The sequence below is a fragment of the Siniperca chuatsi genome, linkage group LG3 (genome assembly GCF_020085105.1).
Source record: "Siniperca chuatsi isolate FFG_IHB_CAS linkage group LG3, ASM2008510v1, whole genome shotgun sequence".
In the NCBI taxonomy this organism is placed as follows: domain Eukaryota; kingdom Metazoa; phylum Chordata; class Actinopteri; order Centrarchiformes; family Sinipercidae; genus Siniperca; species Siniperca chuatsi.
The window spans coordinates 24,148,214-24,162,479 of NC_058044.1; the positions used below are offsets into that span (position 1 = coordinate 24,148,214).

Sequence of the window (14,266 nt, forward strand, 5' to 3'; positions counted from 1 at the left end):
GACCACAGGTGGGCGGGGCGTGAGTTGTTTGAGGAAGACGTGAAAATGTGTCCACTACTGTCGTTTGACGGTAATGTAGGTGGCACATAGCTTCACTAGTAACTGTTTGTATTAATTTTGACGACTGAATACATTTTGTTTATTGAATGTTTTTGTTTTGACTCGCATGAAATGTTTCTGAGCCAACCCAGCAGAGGTTTTGAGACTTAGCAGGCGAGAGTTTTGGATAACAGGGAAGTGAGCTAACTAATCATCAGCATGCTGCTCGAGCTGTTTTTTCTCATTTTGGCATCAAGTTGCATCGGGGAGTCAAAGAGAAGAAATGTTCTTTTAATAATTGGTGAGTGACTTAAGTTGTAAGCACCACAGTATACATCTTCCCATGTACAGTGTTTTTGGTCTGTGGCTGTTTTTCGTGGTTTACTCCCGGCTCATTAGTTCCATTAAAGGGAAATCTTACTGCTACAGCCAGCGTACGATGACATCAGTGTCCCTTCAACTTTGTAGCAACAGTTTGATGAAGGCGTTTTCCTTTTTCAACATGAAAACCTGACCTCAACCCCATCCAACACCTTTGGGATAAACTGGAACACTGAGAGCGAGCCAGGCCTTATCACCCAACATCAGTGTTGGACCCCACTAATGCTCTTGTGTCTGACTGGGAGCCAATCCCTGCAGCCAGGTTCTAAGATCGTGTCCACATACTTTTGGCCATGTAGTGTAAGAGCTAAGAAACATGTCTTTTTCCCTCTTCCAGCTGATGATGCAGGTTTTGAGACTGAGGTGTATAACAACTCTGTGGTCCACACCCCCCACCTGCGCGCTCTGGCCCAGCGTAGCCTGGTGTTCAGCAATGCCTTCACCTCTGTCAGCAGCTGCTCCCCCAGCCGCTCCACCATCCTCACCGGCCTGCCGCAGGTAAAAAAAACCAAAAAAAAACCCACAGGCACACGGATGCCTCTAATTTGTGCATGAAAGCACAGTATTTAGGTCTGTTTGATCTGTGTTTTCAGCACCAGAACGGCATGTACGGGCTTCATCAGGGTGTTCACCACTTCAACTCGTTTGACGGAGTACAAAGTCTGTCGCTGCTCCTCAGTCAAGCCAACGTACACACAGGTAAATAACAAAGAGAGCAGTTTATATCAAGTCTACTCTCACACACACTCTTGCTTTTTTTATCACCATTTCTCCCCCTCTCTCATTCCCACAGGTATAATTGGGAAGAAACATGTCGGTCCTGGATCTGTATACCCCTTTGATTTTGCCTACACAGAGGAGAACAGCTCTGTCCTCCAGGTGGGGAGGAACATCACCCGCATCAAACTCCTGGTCCGCAAGTTTTTCCAGACCCACAAAGAGGAAGCCTTTGAGCGAAGGCGAAAGGAAGAGGAGAATAAAGACAATATAAAAGACGAAGAGAGGCCATTTTTCCTGTATGTTGCCTTTCACGACACCCACCGATGTGGACACTCGCAGCCCCAGTATGGAGCCTTCTGTGAGAAGTTTGGGAATGGTGAAACGGGGATGGGTAGAATACCTGACTGGACACCAGAATATTACTCACCAGAACAAGTAAAGGTCAGTGATATAAATACTTTATGTTTTCAAATGTAGAAAGAAATCCCACTCTCGTTGGAAGACAAGCATTATTAGATGTAAAACATATATGTTAGTTAATCTGGTCTGTCCTCATCTCGTGTACTTCAGGTTCCTCCTTTTGTGCCGGACACACCTGCAGCACGAGCCGACTTGGCTGCACAGTACACCACGGTTAGCAGGCTGGACCAAGGTATGCAACAACATCTACATATGCACAAAAAAGGTGGAGAGCAGCCATTCTTGTAAAGAACTAAGCTATAATGATGAAAATTTCCTCTACAGGTATCGGTTTGGTCCTTCAGGAGCTCAGGGACGCTGGTTATGAGAACGACACTCTGGTCATCTACAGCTCAGACAACGGCATCCCATTCCCGAACGGCAGAACCAACCTGTATCGCTCCGGGACAGCAGAGCCCATGCTGGTGTCCTCTCCAGAGCACAGGGAGCGATGGGGAGACACCAGCCAGGCCTACGTCAGCCTGCTGGGTAAGAGATGGATGGCAGAAAGAGGTTGGGAAGGCTGTAAGTGGAAAAATTCACAAAAAATATAGGCCATAAGGCCTTGCTACCACTCGCTCACACTAGTGGCTCCCAACCTTTTTTGGCTTGTGACTTGAAATGAAGCAATATCTACTTCTATCTGACCCCTCATCACAGGTCATGTCCTCCTGAGTTGTGAGCAGTTCAACAAAAGAGTGATTTTTCTAATTCTCAGATAGCTTGATTTCAAGGATTTTTCTAGGCTAAAAAAGTATTTCAGAAAAAATAAACATAATTTGTGTTAGAAATGTTTTATTTTTTTCTTCTTTTCTTTCATTAATCTTCTTGTGACCGCTCAGATTTATCTCGGGACCCCTCGGTGGGTCCCGAACCGCAGGCTTAAACAAATTAACAAACAAGGAAGTCAATGCGTTAGTCTGATGTGCTTGATCAGCCACAAGAGGGAGACTTAACAAGGATGCATCAGCAGCAGAACAGAACGGTTGTGATATAAATGTCTGCAGAAGATAATTACAACACTTTAAATAGTCTTTAACCATGGCAAGTATTTAAGTATATAACTAGTAGGTCTAATGAACATTAAGTATGTGAGAAAATATTTTTCGCTGTCCTATAAAAACCATGTATCTCCATAATATCAACTTTTCATGAGCAAATATAAACAGCTTTGCAACATTGTGACTGTGCATAGTTCAGATTTTCCAATGGGTTTTTAAATGGTTTATTTATCTTTAAAAAAACAGGACAATTTTCTTAACCCGTAAAGGAACACTTGATCCTTCAATTCATATGAAAAATTCAAAACTTCCAAAATTGGAGATATCTGGTTTTCATTGGACATTGACATGTATTTATAAAGATGTCCCTCTGTTTCCAGTATAAAACAACAGAAACACTGTACTAATTAGGCGTACATGTGCAGTATTTAGTAATTCCTATAATTATTACTATATGAATATTAACATTAAATTGAAATGTAATTACCTGAGATGAACTACTAGTTTGTCTTATTTTCTCACTGTCTTTTCCTCCCTTTTCTCGTCTTCTCCCTCTCTTTTTTTCAGCAGACATCACTCCCACCATCCTAGACTGGTTCACTGTTCCCTACCCGTCCTACAGCCTGCCCGGCAGCCCCACCACCCCAGTCCACCTCACCGGGCGCTCCTTACTTCCTGCTCTGGTCACTGAGCCCAGCAGCTGGCACACCGTCTACGCCAGCCAGTCCCTCCACGAGGTCTGTGAACACCGCTGCTTTTAGACAGGACGTCACCGCCACGGAGTGTCAGAAATAGACTAGAATCAAACTCAAGACCTTGACTTCTGTACTGTCATTTTGATTTCAGGTAACCATGTATTACCCAACTCGCTCTGTCCACCAGGGGGCATACCACCTTCTCCACAACCTACACTACCGCATGCCCTTCCCCATCGACCAGGACCTGTATGTGTCACCCACCTTCCAGGACCTGCTGAACCGCAGCAGGCTGAGTGAACCCACTCACTGGTTCAAAAGCTTGCAGCAGTATTACTACAGAGAGCGCTGGGAGCTGTTCGACTCCAGGTCTGTTACAGCTGCTGGTGCTCATGTTGTTCCAGTGTTCATCATGCTTTCAGCCTAGGAGAAGATGTGATGTGATGATTCACAGATAAATATCAGTCAGTTAAAATGGCATTAGGGATGTGAGTTTTTGGAGATCATTCCTCTGATTTAAATTAGGTCCACCTGCCACCGTTCATAGTTTAGTGATTTAGTGATAAGGAAATGGTCAGAAACTGCCACCATAAAGGAGACAAAATGTACTAAAACAAAATCGAATTTTAGGGGAAACAGGTGCACTTCTCCTGCCCTGAACTTCAATTGGGTTCTCTGACTCAAAAAACCCCCGCAACGTCTGTTTCCCAGAAACAGAGTCAGGAAAAAGGGCAGCAACATCCCTTTCTGTGTTGATCTTTTGGGTGAATTTTATCAATGGGCTGACAAATTATAATATTGTCAACCCATATTTAATACTTAACATTGTCAATATATAAAATGATCACCTGGTTGGGTCCACCACATCTGGAGACACATGTGACCCTGTCAGTCCCAGGGTGGAGTCCTGCCGGGATTCTTCTCCCATGTCTCCCCTTCTATATGTCCCTCGGACTGCGAATGGACTCTGCACTGAGTCGCTAAAGTGAGAATTGGATCCTTGCTTTTAGTGCTGAAACGATTAGTTGATCCGCAGAAAATGTAGTCATTATCAAGCAAATGGTCTCTACTTCTCAAATATGAGGAATTGCTGCTTTTCCCTGTTTTGCGTCACTGTAAATCATATCTCTGAGTTTTAGACAGTTGGTCAGACAAAACAAGTCATTTGAAGACGTCGCCTTGGACTTTTTTCACTATTTGTCTATTTTATAATCTAAATGACCAGTTCATTTATTTAAAAAAAATGTTGACATATTCATTTATAGTGAAAATAATCATTAGTTACAGCCCTGCTTCCTTTGCTTGAGTGTAATGTAATAAAAGGAAAGAGCATGAACATGTTCTGTTATGAAGAGCTGAGTGCCAAAATGAGTAAGATCTTTGTGAAGAGCAATCAGGGATGCTTGCTCACACTTCTGCCGTTTTTTCTTTTTATTCCTCTTTTGTTTTTGGATTGAAAAACTAACAAAAAAGATAATAGGGGATTAGAACTGATTGCAGATAGTGTTTAAATCATAAATTAGCTTTGAAAAGAAGCCATTTTTCTTCCTGATCTTCAGCACCATCATTCATCACAGTCAGTTAGATTTCATTAGAATTCATGTTTTAAGGCTTGCTTGGGGTTTTCTCTGGACTGTAGCTACCACTGAGGAGACTGAGGCTAGGGCCTCTGTATTTTTCTCTGTTGACTACTTTTTAGGCCAACAAAATAAATAAATATATCATTTAGTATTTCTTCACCGTGGTGTTATTCCTGGCAGCATGGAGAGCCCTTTGAAACAGCATTTAGATCTTCAGGTTGGGAGTTAAAACAGTAAAGCTTTATTTTACCGTCAATAGTTTAATAATCGTTTTCTAGAAAACTTCCAGGAAATAAATATGTAATCTGATATTAATTATAGGGAAAGTGCAGCCATGGTTCAGAGTTCAGAGAGAATATCTGAGTGTTTTGGGTTTGTTGATTTCCAGAAGAAGATCCTTGAAAGAACTGCTCCATTTCAATAAAATTATATTTGAGCAGCTATCTGAGTAAATAAAACATGGAAAACCCGAATAATTAAACACTTAGACTTCATTTTTGGTGGTGGGGTTTCGGGGGAGGGAGGGTGCTTATTACCTCAGTATTTCTAAAGTCTTTGCTTCGACCGTGACTGTGTTTATGATGTTTAAATCTGTACAAATGTTTCACCAACACAGGACAGACCCACTGGAAACGAGGAACCTGGCATCAGACCCGTCCTACAGTGCTGTGCTTGAGAGTCTGAGGCAGAGTCTGCAGAAGTGGCAGTGGGAGACGGGGGACCCCTGGGTCTGTGGACCTGACTATGTCCTGGAGGACAAACTAGAGCCGCACTGCAGACCACTTTACAATGGACTCTGATGAACTCTAATGGTAGTACTTTAACTCATCTTGATTGACATGATGTCCGCATACATGAACACATTCTTCTTATGAAATAAATGACATTATTTGTATTTATATTTTTGTATGTCACTGCTGCTTTTAATGCTCAAAAATAAACAAAACTTGAATTGTCTTAATTCCTAACATTGTTTTCAATATAGTATCATTCTTCAGGTTACCAGATAATTTCATCATTCCAGTTAGTGGTCCTTCTTATGTTTCTATACATTTAAAAGGTACATTTTCCCGTCATCCAGATCCCCTCATAACCCTGTTTCAGAGAAAGGCAACATGGTTACACACTATTTAACTGTTTTTGTTAGTATTTATTTGAACAAAAGTAAATGTATCCGTCTTTGTTTTAATCTCCATCACTGTTGTTTTCCCACTGATCAGCTGATTACACAGGCGGTGGAGTTCATGATGCATGACTGGTGAGGTCAGCAAATCAATCAGCAAAAAGGTTTTATTGATTCCTCAGAGCTCCACCTTGAAGTGAGACTGATTCACAATCAGTCCATGTAGAAAGCTGCTGCAACAATAAAGATCAGTCGATTATTCACTCATGGTTATTGATCTGCTCTTCTTTTTTTTGTTACTCTTAATCTGTCCATTTTCACTCATGTTGAAGTCTGTTGAAGGCATGCACACTGATTCCGCTTTGTTGTACAACTTGTGTTACATGCAGTGGGTAAGCAGACCCAGTTTAATGGCTTTTATGCATTTCCGGTGTGGTTTTCCTGACAAAATTTTTCTTTCAGTGTCACACTAGCAGTTAGGGGACATTCGGGAAATTTTGAATCTAACAATTAGTATGTCAAATTAGTGAAACACAAAAGCACCTCCTCATTAACTTATAAACTATATGGACATCTTTGAGATTTGACGTCAGTGTCTTTCCTGTTCCACTTCTGTTAATCCCTTTCATTTCACCTCAACAAGCGTCAGAGGAGGGCTGACATCCCTATACATCTCCAACCCCCGCATACTCTACCACACACACACACACACACACACACACACCGGATCATCATCCGCCCACCTCAATTTTGATTTGATGAACGTCCTGGGTCACTGGTTAACGTCGCCCAGTCAGCCTATATAAGCAGCAGAAAGTTTTCCAAACACCCAGCAAAACATAAAGTCGGCCTCTGACAAAGAAGAGACAAGAAAAGCGCCGTTTTCCTCTGCGTAAAAAGTGCCAAGACGGTTCCAGACATGGAGAGGTCAGTTAGGTTTGCCGTGGTGTGCGTCGCAGTGTCTCTGCTCATCTCCTGCCATCCAGCCGAAGCCTGGTACAAGCAGTCGACCGGGCCCAGTTACTACTCGGTGGGTCGTGCCTCCGGTTTGCTGTCCGGTATCAGGAGGTCACCGTACGTCCGCAGGTCCGAGTCAGAAGAGACGCAGGTGGACAGCGTGGAGACAGCAGGTAACAACGTGATTCCAGAGACTAACAAGCAGATCTCCATCCTCAAAAGCATGGTAAGTACAGTTAAGATACTACAAACGGTATTCCCGTTTTTGTTACACTGATGATAAAATGAAGAAGAGACGCGTAAAAACTGATTTCCTCTCAGAGACACATTTCGAGCGATACCTCCAGCGAAACAAGTAAGTTGTGGAAATGTTTTAACAACTCGTGCGTAAAGGCGCAAACCAGTGAGCGCTGCAGGTCAAAGCGCAGCCAGCGGCATTAAAAGATGAGGACAAAACGGTCATTGACAAGTTAACTAAATGAAATGTTCTGAATTGTAAATAATCATTACCTATGGAAAACACCCGAATAAAGGCACACATTGAAGAAATGATCAGATGGGATTCGTCTATTGTCTTCACAACATTTCTTTTATTGCGACACTAGTCTGCAAAACAACATAGTCCTAATAACTTGGCTATTCGTTTTAGAGATAAATGACAAGCCTATAAGGCCAGTTTGCAGAACTGTGATAGAAAAGATGAACAGAATCACTAAAAGCTCATTTTGCCGGATTTTCAATTGTAAACTTTAAATTCTCTCATCACTTATTTTCACCTGCAGGCCATCTGCTTAAAGGACATCTCTCCAAACCTGAAGAGCTGCGAGCTGCTGCGGGACGGGATGGGCACCTTCCAGTGCAAGGCGGACGTCTTCCTCACCCTGGACTCCCTGGACTGCCTGTCCGCGTGAGTTCCGAGACAGTCCTGGTCTACCGAGCCCCGGGAGCGCGTCTCTGGAAACGAAAAATTAAGGAAAGGGATGAGGGATGGTGGAGGGGGTGAGGTGGCGCAGAGGACAACCCGATCATTGTCGATGATGGACCGCTGCAGACTCTGAATGTTCTCTTATTTAAAAAACACACAAACATTGTTCAGTTTTGCTTTGGTTGCGTAGACAGGAATATAAAAAAAAAACAAAGAAAAAAAATCAGTGCGAGAGATGTTAGTTGAAACCATCTTCTTTCCAGATGACCTCCCATCTTTACTGTTTAACCCCTGACATGTACCCGCCATTGACAAAATGTATTAAATGTCCAGAAAGTTGACTGCAGAGCAGATTTCCTGGAAAGTACTTTTATTTATTTTATCTATTAAAAAGAACAAACACTGGTAACCTGTTGTGTGGCTTAAATTTGTCTTAAATATTCAGTGTGGTGGTGTGGGGAATGGAAAGGGAAAAGATAAATGATCCAGCACTGCCTTGACTTGTGACTTTTATCCATTTACATGGTCTTCTTCAAACAACACTAAAATATGATGTCAAAATAAGGTCATCAGCCTATCACATTTATTTTGTATTGCAGTTTCAGTACAATACAAAGTACAGACCATAAAAAACAGTTTGAGTACATGGTATATAAGACTTAAAGAGTAGAGATACAGTATGAAATACTATTATTCTGAAAGATGGGAAAAAACAAATTTCAAACATGTATAAACATTTAAACAGCACAACCACTTCATCATAAGGCACTTGGGGGTGTTTTTCTCTTTTCTTTCACCTTCAGTATCCACATCAGACCGTATCATTCATCACCATATCTCGTTTATTAGTGGAGTCAGAGAGGAGCTGCTGTGATAGCAGTCAGTCGCTCAGGGGAGCCTTCAGTTCAGTCAGACCCCAGCAGAGTTAATGCCACACAAATCACATATAGGAGGCATCATCCTGTTGACAAATCAGGGTTTATGAGCGTGTGTGCGTCAGATATTGGAACAATAATCATCAGAGGTGAAAGGAAGGAAATTAAACACAAGTTGGAGGCTTCAGGGGTGTTTCTTTACATAAACTTTTCTCATTTCTAATATTAAATACCAGCATCATCGCTGACTGGTAGGAGTCAGGGGAACGAGTGAAGGCACAGATTAAAATGAACGGAGTGTGTGACTTCATCTCAGGACGAGTAAACACATAGTGGGGTGCATTTACAGAGATCATCGACTCATTAGGAGGGTGTGACGCACAGGATGTGGACAGCGGAGACACAGTGATGGATGAGCGGAAAACACACGATGGTATGCACGAGTGAACCCTGCGCAGAGGAAGTAACGGACAAACAGTAAATCCTCACCCCCTCTGTGTCCTGCCCACACACACACACAGTGGAAGAGACGGGCAAATAAATTGCATGTATATATATCAAGTCCTCAAAAAAGTAACATCACCATTCATAGTCTGATTTTATAGTACAGTACAAAAATATAAATGCCCATAACTCTCAAAATAAAGGTTTCAACCCCACGACAAAGGATTAGCCAAGTGGTCCTTCTCCTTCAATGTTTTTTGAAATGGTTTTTCTAAGCTACATGAAATCAAGCATCACAGAGGATGAAATGCAACAGTGGCAAAGAGCGTCAGAGACAATACGTTAGGAGCAGATGATCTTCATGTTCATATTTTAGTCCTTTAAAATGATGTCTCATTTTACAACAGTGACGTCTCAGACCTCCACCGGCAGTTACAGGAGCGACACGGCCTCCAGGTTCTCTTTGATTATCGTGTCCATAACCACCTGGAAGACGACCTGGATGTTGGAGGTGTCGGTCGCTGTGGTGAAGTGGTGGTAGATGAGTTTGCTGGGCGTGGCATTGAGCGAGACGAAGGTGGCGGCGATGAAGCGGGCGGCCGAATCCACATCGCAGTCTGCACCTGGAGGAGAGATGAGGGGGGAGAAATCAGACTTTACAGTGAAACATCTGTCTCCTTTCCACAGAAAACTGAAAAAGTGTGTATTAGACCAATGAATCCCAACCAGGAATCCTAGCACACCAGGGGGTACGTGGAAAGATTGTGAAGTAGCTCAGCTAACTTGAAAACAAAAACTGAACTTCTGATTTACATATTTGTGTCTAGGAGCAAAATAAACACACAAATAGGATTATAAATTGTTGTGAGGCGGATCTTTAATACATTTATTGTCACATTAACCATAAACTAGCAGCTCCAACAGGCACAGGACATCCATCACACCAACCTGAGTCGGTTGTGACACCCGAACACCAAGTGATGCGATTGAGAGTTCATGAAAACTAGTTACTAAGCAGTGGTGGAAGAAGTATTCAGATCCTTTACTTAAGTAAAAGTACAGAAGTATCAACAGCTAAATGTACTTTAAGTACCAAAGTCAAAGTACTTGTTCTGCAGTAAAATGGCCCCTTAGACTGATATATTATTATATCTGACATTATTAGATTGTTAATACTGATGCATCAATGTGTAAGTAGCAATTTACTGTTGTAGCTGGTGGGGTAAGTTTTAACTACTACAGTTTAGTCCATAGGTTCCCAACCTGTGGGTTGGACCCCTCCAATGGGTCACCACATAAATCTGGGGGGTCAGGAGATGATTCATGGGGTAGGAAAGAAGAAAAAACAAGTTCTGCTACACAAATCTGTTTAAATCTTTCTGGCTTTCTCTAGTCTTTGTTTTTTCTTAAATTTCTTAAAGTTAGTTAAATGAAACCATGTTAGAAGTTTAGAAGGGAAATGTCTCATTGTTGGAACTGCTAACAACTCTGTTAGCAGCTAACGACATCTGCTATGTGACAAGAAGCCCCCGCTAGATACAGTGCTTGAGTAAATCTAAGCAAGCAGATAAGTCGAAATAGAAATAATGGATAAATGGTTCAAGTGTCAAGCTTCTGCCACTCTAAGTGCTAGTAATAGGAATGCAAACCTGAACAAAAACACTGAAAAACAAAATTTACAAGCATCATCAAACATCAACAATTGCAGGATTGTCTTGTATTTAAAAATTGTTGTAACAATATCCACTTTTATATAATTAATAGTTTCATATAACACACAGTTTAAAACAAATTCAAATTAACACATTTGGAACAGGTTTGTGTTGGTGAAGGGGTACATGATCTCATCTGATAGGGCTGTGGTAGAACATCAAACAAAAAAGGTTGGGAGCCACTGTATTAGACGAGTCATCATATCTGAGGTCGGTGTGAAATGGACGCCTGCTCTGCTGGCGGACCCCAATCCCAAGAGTTTTAGCATTTATATTGACATTTGCATGAGAGCAGAGAGGACACAGCCCCTGTTGAGCCCACTGAGACGTGGGGAGCGAAATGCTGAGCGGATACAAAAAAAATATATAACACAATCATTTTGTGTGTTTGTGTGTCCACGTGTGGAAGACTGAAAGCTTATTATCAGTCTGTCTTTGTATTTAAAAGCCCCTAAACTGAGCACATTGGTCATTTCTTTTGATATATTTGGGTTTTTATGGCTGAAACAGTCATTTATTTTTCAAATTCAATAACCACCAAGATATTTTAGCTTAATAGCATTCCTGGATGTTATAAACAGTCACATCTTTAAACTGGGACACGGACAGACCTGGATTAGTGAGGTGAAATCTTTATTTTGTGTGATTCATTTCTTTTTTCTTTTTCAAAAAACAGATTATTACATATTGTCTCGTGAAAAACAGCTAAAGTGTCGAGCCGTATGTAAAGCAGAGTTTAACTAAAAGTCAAAGATCTGTGTGTGCACAGTGACGTTCAGGTACATTACCATTAGAAAGAGGCAGGTTTAATGGTGGAGAAGAAAAGTGAGACTGAAGATGAAGTCTATTTCATGTTTCATTGTTCGTTATTTGATGATTTGATACACCTTTTGGTAAAATGTCCTTTTCTGATGAGTTCTTCTGGATGGATGATTATAAGGAACTTGAGCTGTGCTTTAGGAAGGGAACCTTTTTTTGTGGCAGAAGACAAAGTTCTTTGTTTGCAATATACACTTTTTTGAGTACACATTTGTCTACATTTTGGAAAATTATATGATTAGTGGTGGTGTTGAAGTGGACTGCATTATATTGAAATGTGTTTCTATGAGAAACACCTCAATATAATGCATTCCACTTTAACACCACTGCAAACTACAAGCTCAATAATAAATTAATACCTCTCTGACAGTGTCACTCACAACTGAACATTACATTTATGTAAGAAGTTATGTTCATGTCTAACAATTGTTTGGCCACTGCAGCTGTATTTTTGGTGTCTTATAAGTTCATGTGGGCTGGACTACATGGGCTTATACTTGTATGTGCAGGACACAATAAATGACAGAGCTAACTAACATCAGTCCTACCTTTAAACTGTGGCAGGTATAACCGCAGATGTCGCCCAGAGTGTAAAATCTTGTCTTGAAAAAGGTCTATCTTGTTCATGAATAAAATCTGCAATAAAAACACACACACACAAAAAAACAAACAATCAGCTGAGAGCACAAGACGCTCATCACAAGTCAAAGGTTTTGTCTCCAGTGGAAAAGGAAAATCAATCCGTTTCAAATATTTTAGACACATTTATTGTCACTTTGCAGATATTTACGAAAATCAATAGCTGTGTTGATACCAGCATGGGGTGATTATGGCGGATCAATGACCTCGCTCCACTCATCAGTGTGCAATCAGTCACTCATGTAGTCTCCAGTGCAGGCTCTCAATAAGCTCAGCTACTACTTTCATAAATCTGTCTTCCTGCCTCTAAACTCAACTTCTGCTCAGCTGCCACCACGTTTCACAGGTACTTTTGGCTTTGTAGTCAACCAATTAAAACTACGACAAAGTTCTCTCTTTTCTGGCCTGTTTGATCGCAAAAACAAACACACACACAAAAAAAGCCCCTGATATTAACGAGGGAGGGATGAGGTAGAGCAGATTTTCAATGAACAGGATACAGAGCATTTATCACTGACCAGCCACAGTGAAGAGTTAATTGAGGTGGAGGTTACAAATTTCCCTCCAACATTAAAAAGGTACAATTAAACACTTTTGTTTAATGAGCCTGTTAGCCATGTTAATGTGCAGGCCCACACACAACCCTGCACATAAACAGGTCTCACACAGTCATTTAATTGCCCATTTGGCTCTAATGAAGCCTTAAATAGCATTTCTTTATGGTTAAAAAAAGAATAATTTACTAAAACTTGCTTCTGTCTGTGACGATATTTTTAATGACCAAACACCAACTGTAAATTACTTTTCCTATATCATGATCTCAATGTATCGAAACTGAAACATGGTAGTTGGAGTCACAAGTGCCTTCGTTTGGTCAGAGATGGGAGTTTTCTTTCTATACAGGCTTGTCAGAAATATTACAATGTTATAAACAGTGTTCATAGTGAAAGGCTTCTGGAAAAGAGTTAACAGTAGCTGACACTCGCGTCAACATGCAGTGAGTTGTATTTTAAGTGGGCATTAAATACTAGTTAAGAGGAATAAATTGAACAAGCTCATTACACGCTTGTTTTAATGTGATCATTTACCGGAAACGGGAATGGAAAAAACACAGAAAGGGGAAAATGTCACTTTGCCAAAGCTCAACCTAATTACAACTTGCCGTTTAATTACAAGTGAGAGAGGACTCAGAGACAAAGGGCTGAGAAGCTGGGCCCTGTGTGTGTGGAAACAGCATTAATCAAACATATGAGTGTTATTCTCGTCTCATGGTGTCATAGGGAAGAAATGGAGAGCTACAAAGAGATTTTGCGTTTGTCTCCTCCACTCATCCACGTGCTCCGTCCACCAGCTGAACTGTCAAACTGAACTGTGGTTCTCGCCCCCCTTTTGTCTTGTGACTTTTAAATATAGCTATAGCTACTTGCCCCTCCGCATCTCAGGATGAGTGTTGGATAATTCAACTACAGCCGAATAGTCAGATGAAATAGACCGATCAAAAAGTCCCTAAGGTTGTTTTTCTATGCCATGAATTATGTTAACCCTCCAAAATTATTGTATGACCCAACATGGGAGTTAGGTTTGAGGGGCCATGTAGGTCAGAATTAGTGCCTTACTTCTTACATACAGACACAATGTGTGCACAATATCTGGGCAAAGCCACACTGTCAGTTAAGGAGAACAAGCCTAAGAGTCAGCCTTGCTAGCAGCTCTGTGAGGCTATACTTGGCACAATGAGACTTTTAGCTAAATGCTAACATCAGCATGCACACATGCTCACTATGACAATGCTGAACATGCTGATGTTTAGCAGGTTAAATCTTTACCCTGTTCACCATCCTAGATTAGCATCTTAGCATGCTAACATTCCCTAATTAGCACTACACACAAATTCACA

General features: G+C 41.3%; 3 protein-coding genes across 4 annotated transcripts in view; 2 read left to right on the top strand and 1 right to left on the bottom strand.

The window, feature by feature from the left end:
* Window positions 1-16: 16 nt before the first annotated feature.
* Window positions 17-6,267, top strand: sgsh (N-sulfoglucosamine sulfohydrolase (sulfamidase)). 2 transcript variants are annotated; one of them, XM_044191367.1, is made up of 9 exons: window positions 17-340; window positions 758-918; window positions 1,014-1,119; window positions 1,214-1,581; window positions 1,711-1,792; window positions 1,885-2,088; window positions 3,168-3,337; window positions 3,447-3,664; window positions 5,492-6,267. In XM_044191367.1, exons 1-9 carry the CDS (start codon window positions 259-261, stop codon window positions 5,673-5,675), a joined length of 1,575 nt encoding a protein of 524 aa, XP_044047302.1. In that variant the 5' UTR covers window positions 17-258; the 3' UTR covers window positions 5,676-6,267. The 2 variants fall into 2 exon arrangements, with proteins under 2 accessions (XP_044047302.1, XP_044047303.1); XM_044191368.1 differs by having other exon boundaries at window positions 3,171-3,337.
* Window positions 6,268-6,711: 444 nt separating this feature from the next.
* On the top strand, window positions 6,712-8,289 carry npb (neuropeptide B). The gene is made up of 2 exons (XM_044191370.1): window positions 6,712-7,181; window positions 7,738-8,289. Exons 1-2 carry the CDS (start codon window positions 6,918-6,920, stop codon window positions 7,864-7,866), a joined length of 393 nt encoding a protein of 130 aa, XP_044047305.1. The 5' UTR covers window positions 6,712-6,917; the 3' UTR covers window positions 7,867-8,289.
* A 152-nt stretch (window positions 8,290-8,441) lies between these two features.
* gnav1 (guanine nucleotide binding protein (G protein) alpha v1) overlaps window positions 8,442-14,266 on the bottom strand; it is a 29,754-nt gene continuing 23,929 nt past the window's right edge. Inside the window, exons 8-9 of the mRNA XM_044191369.1 lie at window positions 12,279-12,366; window positions 8,442-9,822 (exon numbers count right to left, since the gene is read on the bottom strand). Coding sequence (XP_044047304.1) covers window positions 9,632-9,822; window positions 12,279-12,366 — 279 coding nt within the window. The 3' untranslated portion in view covers window positions 8,442-9,631. The remainder of the gene's footprint in view (window positions 9,823-12,278; window positions 12,367-14,266) is intronic.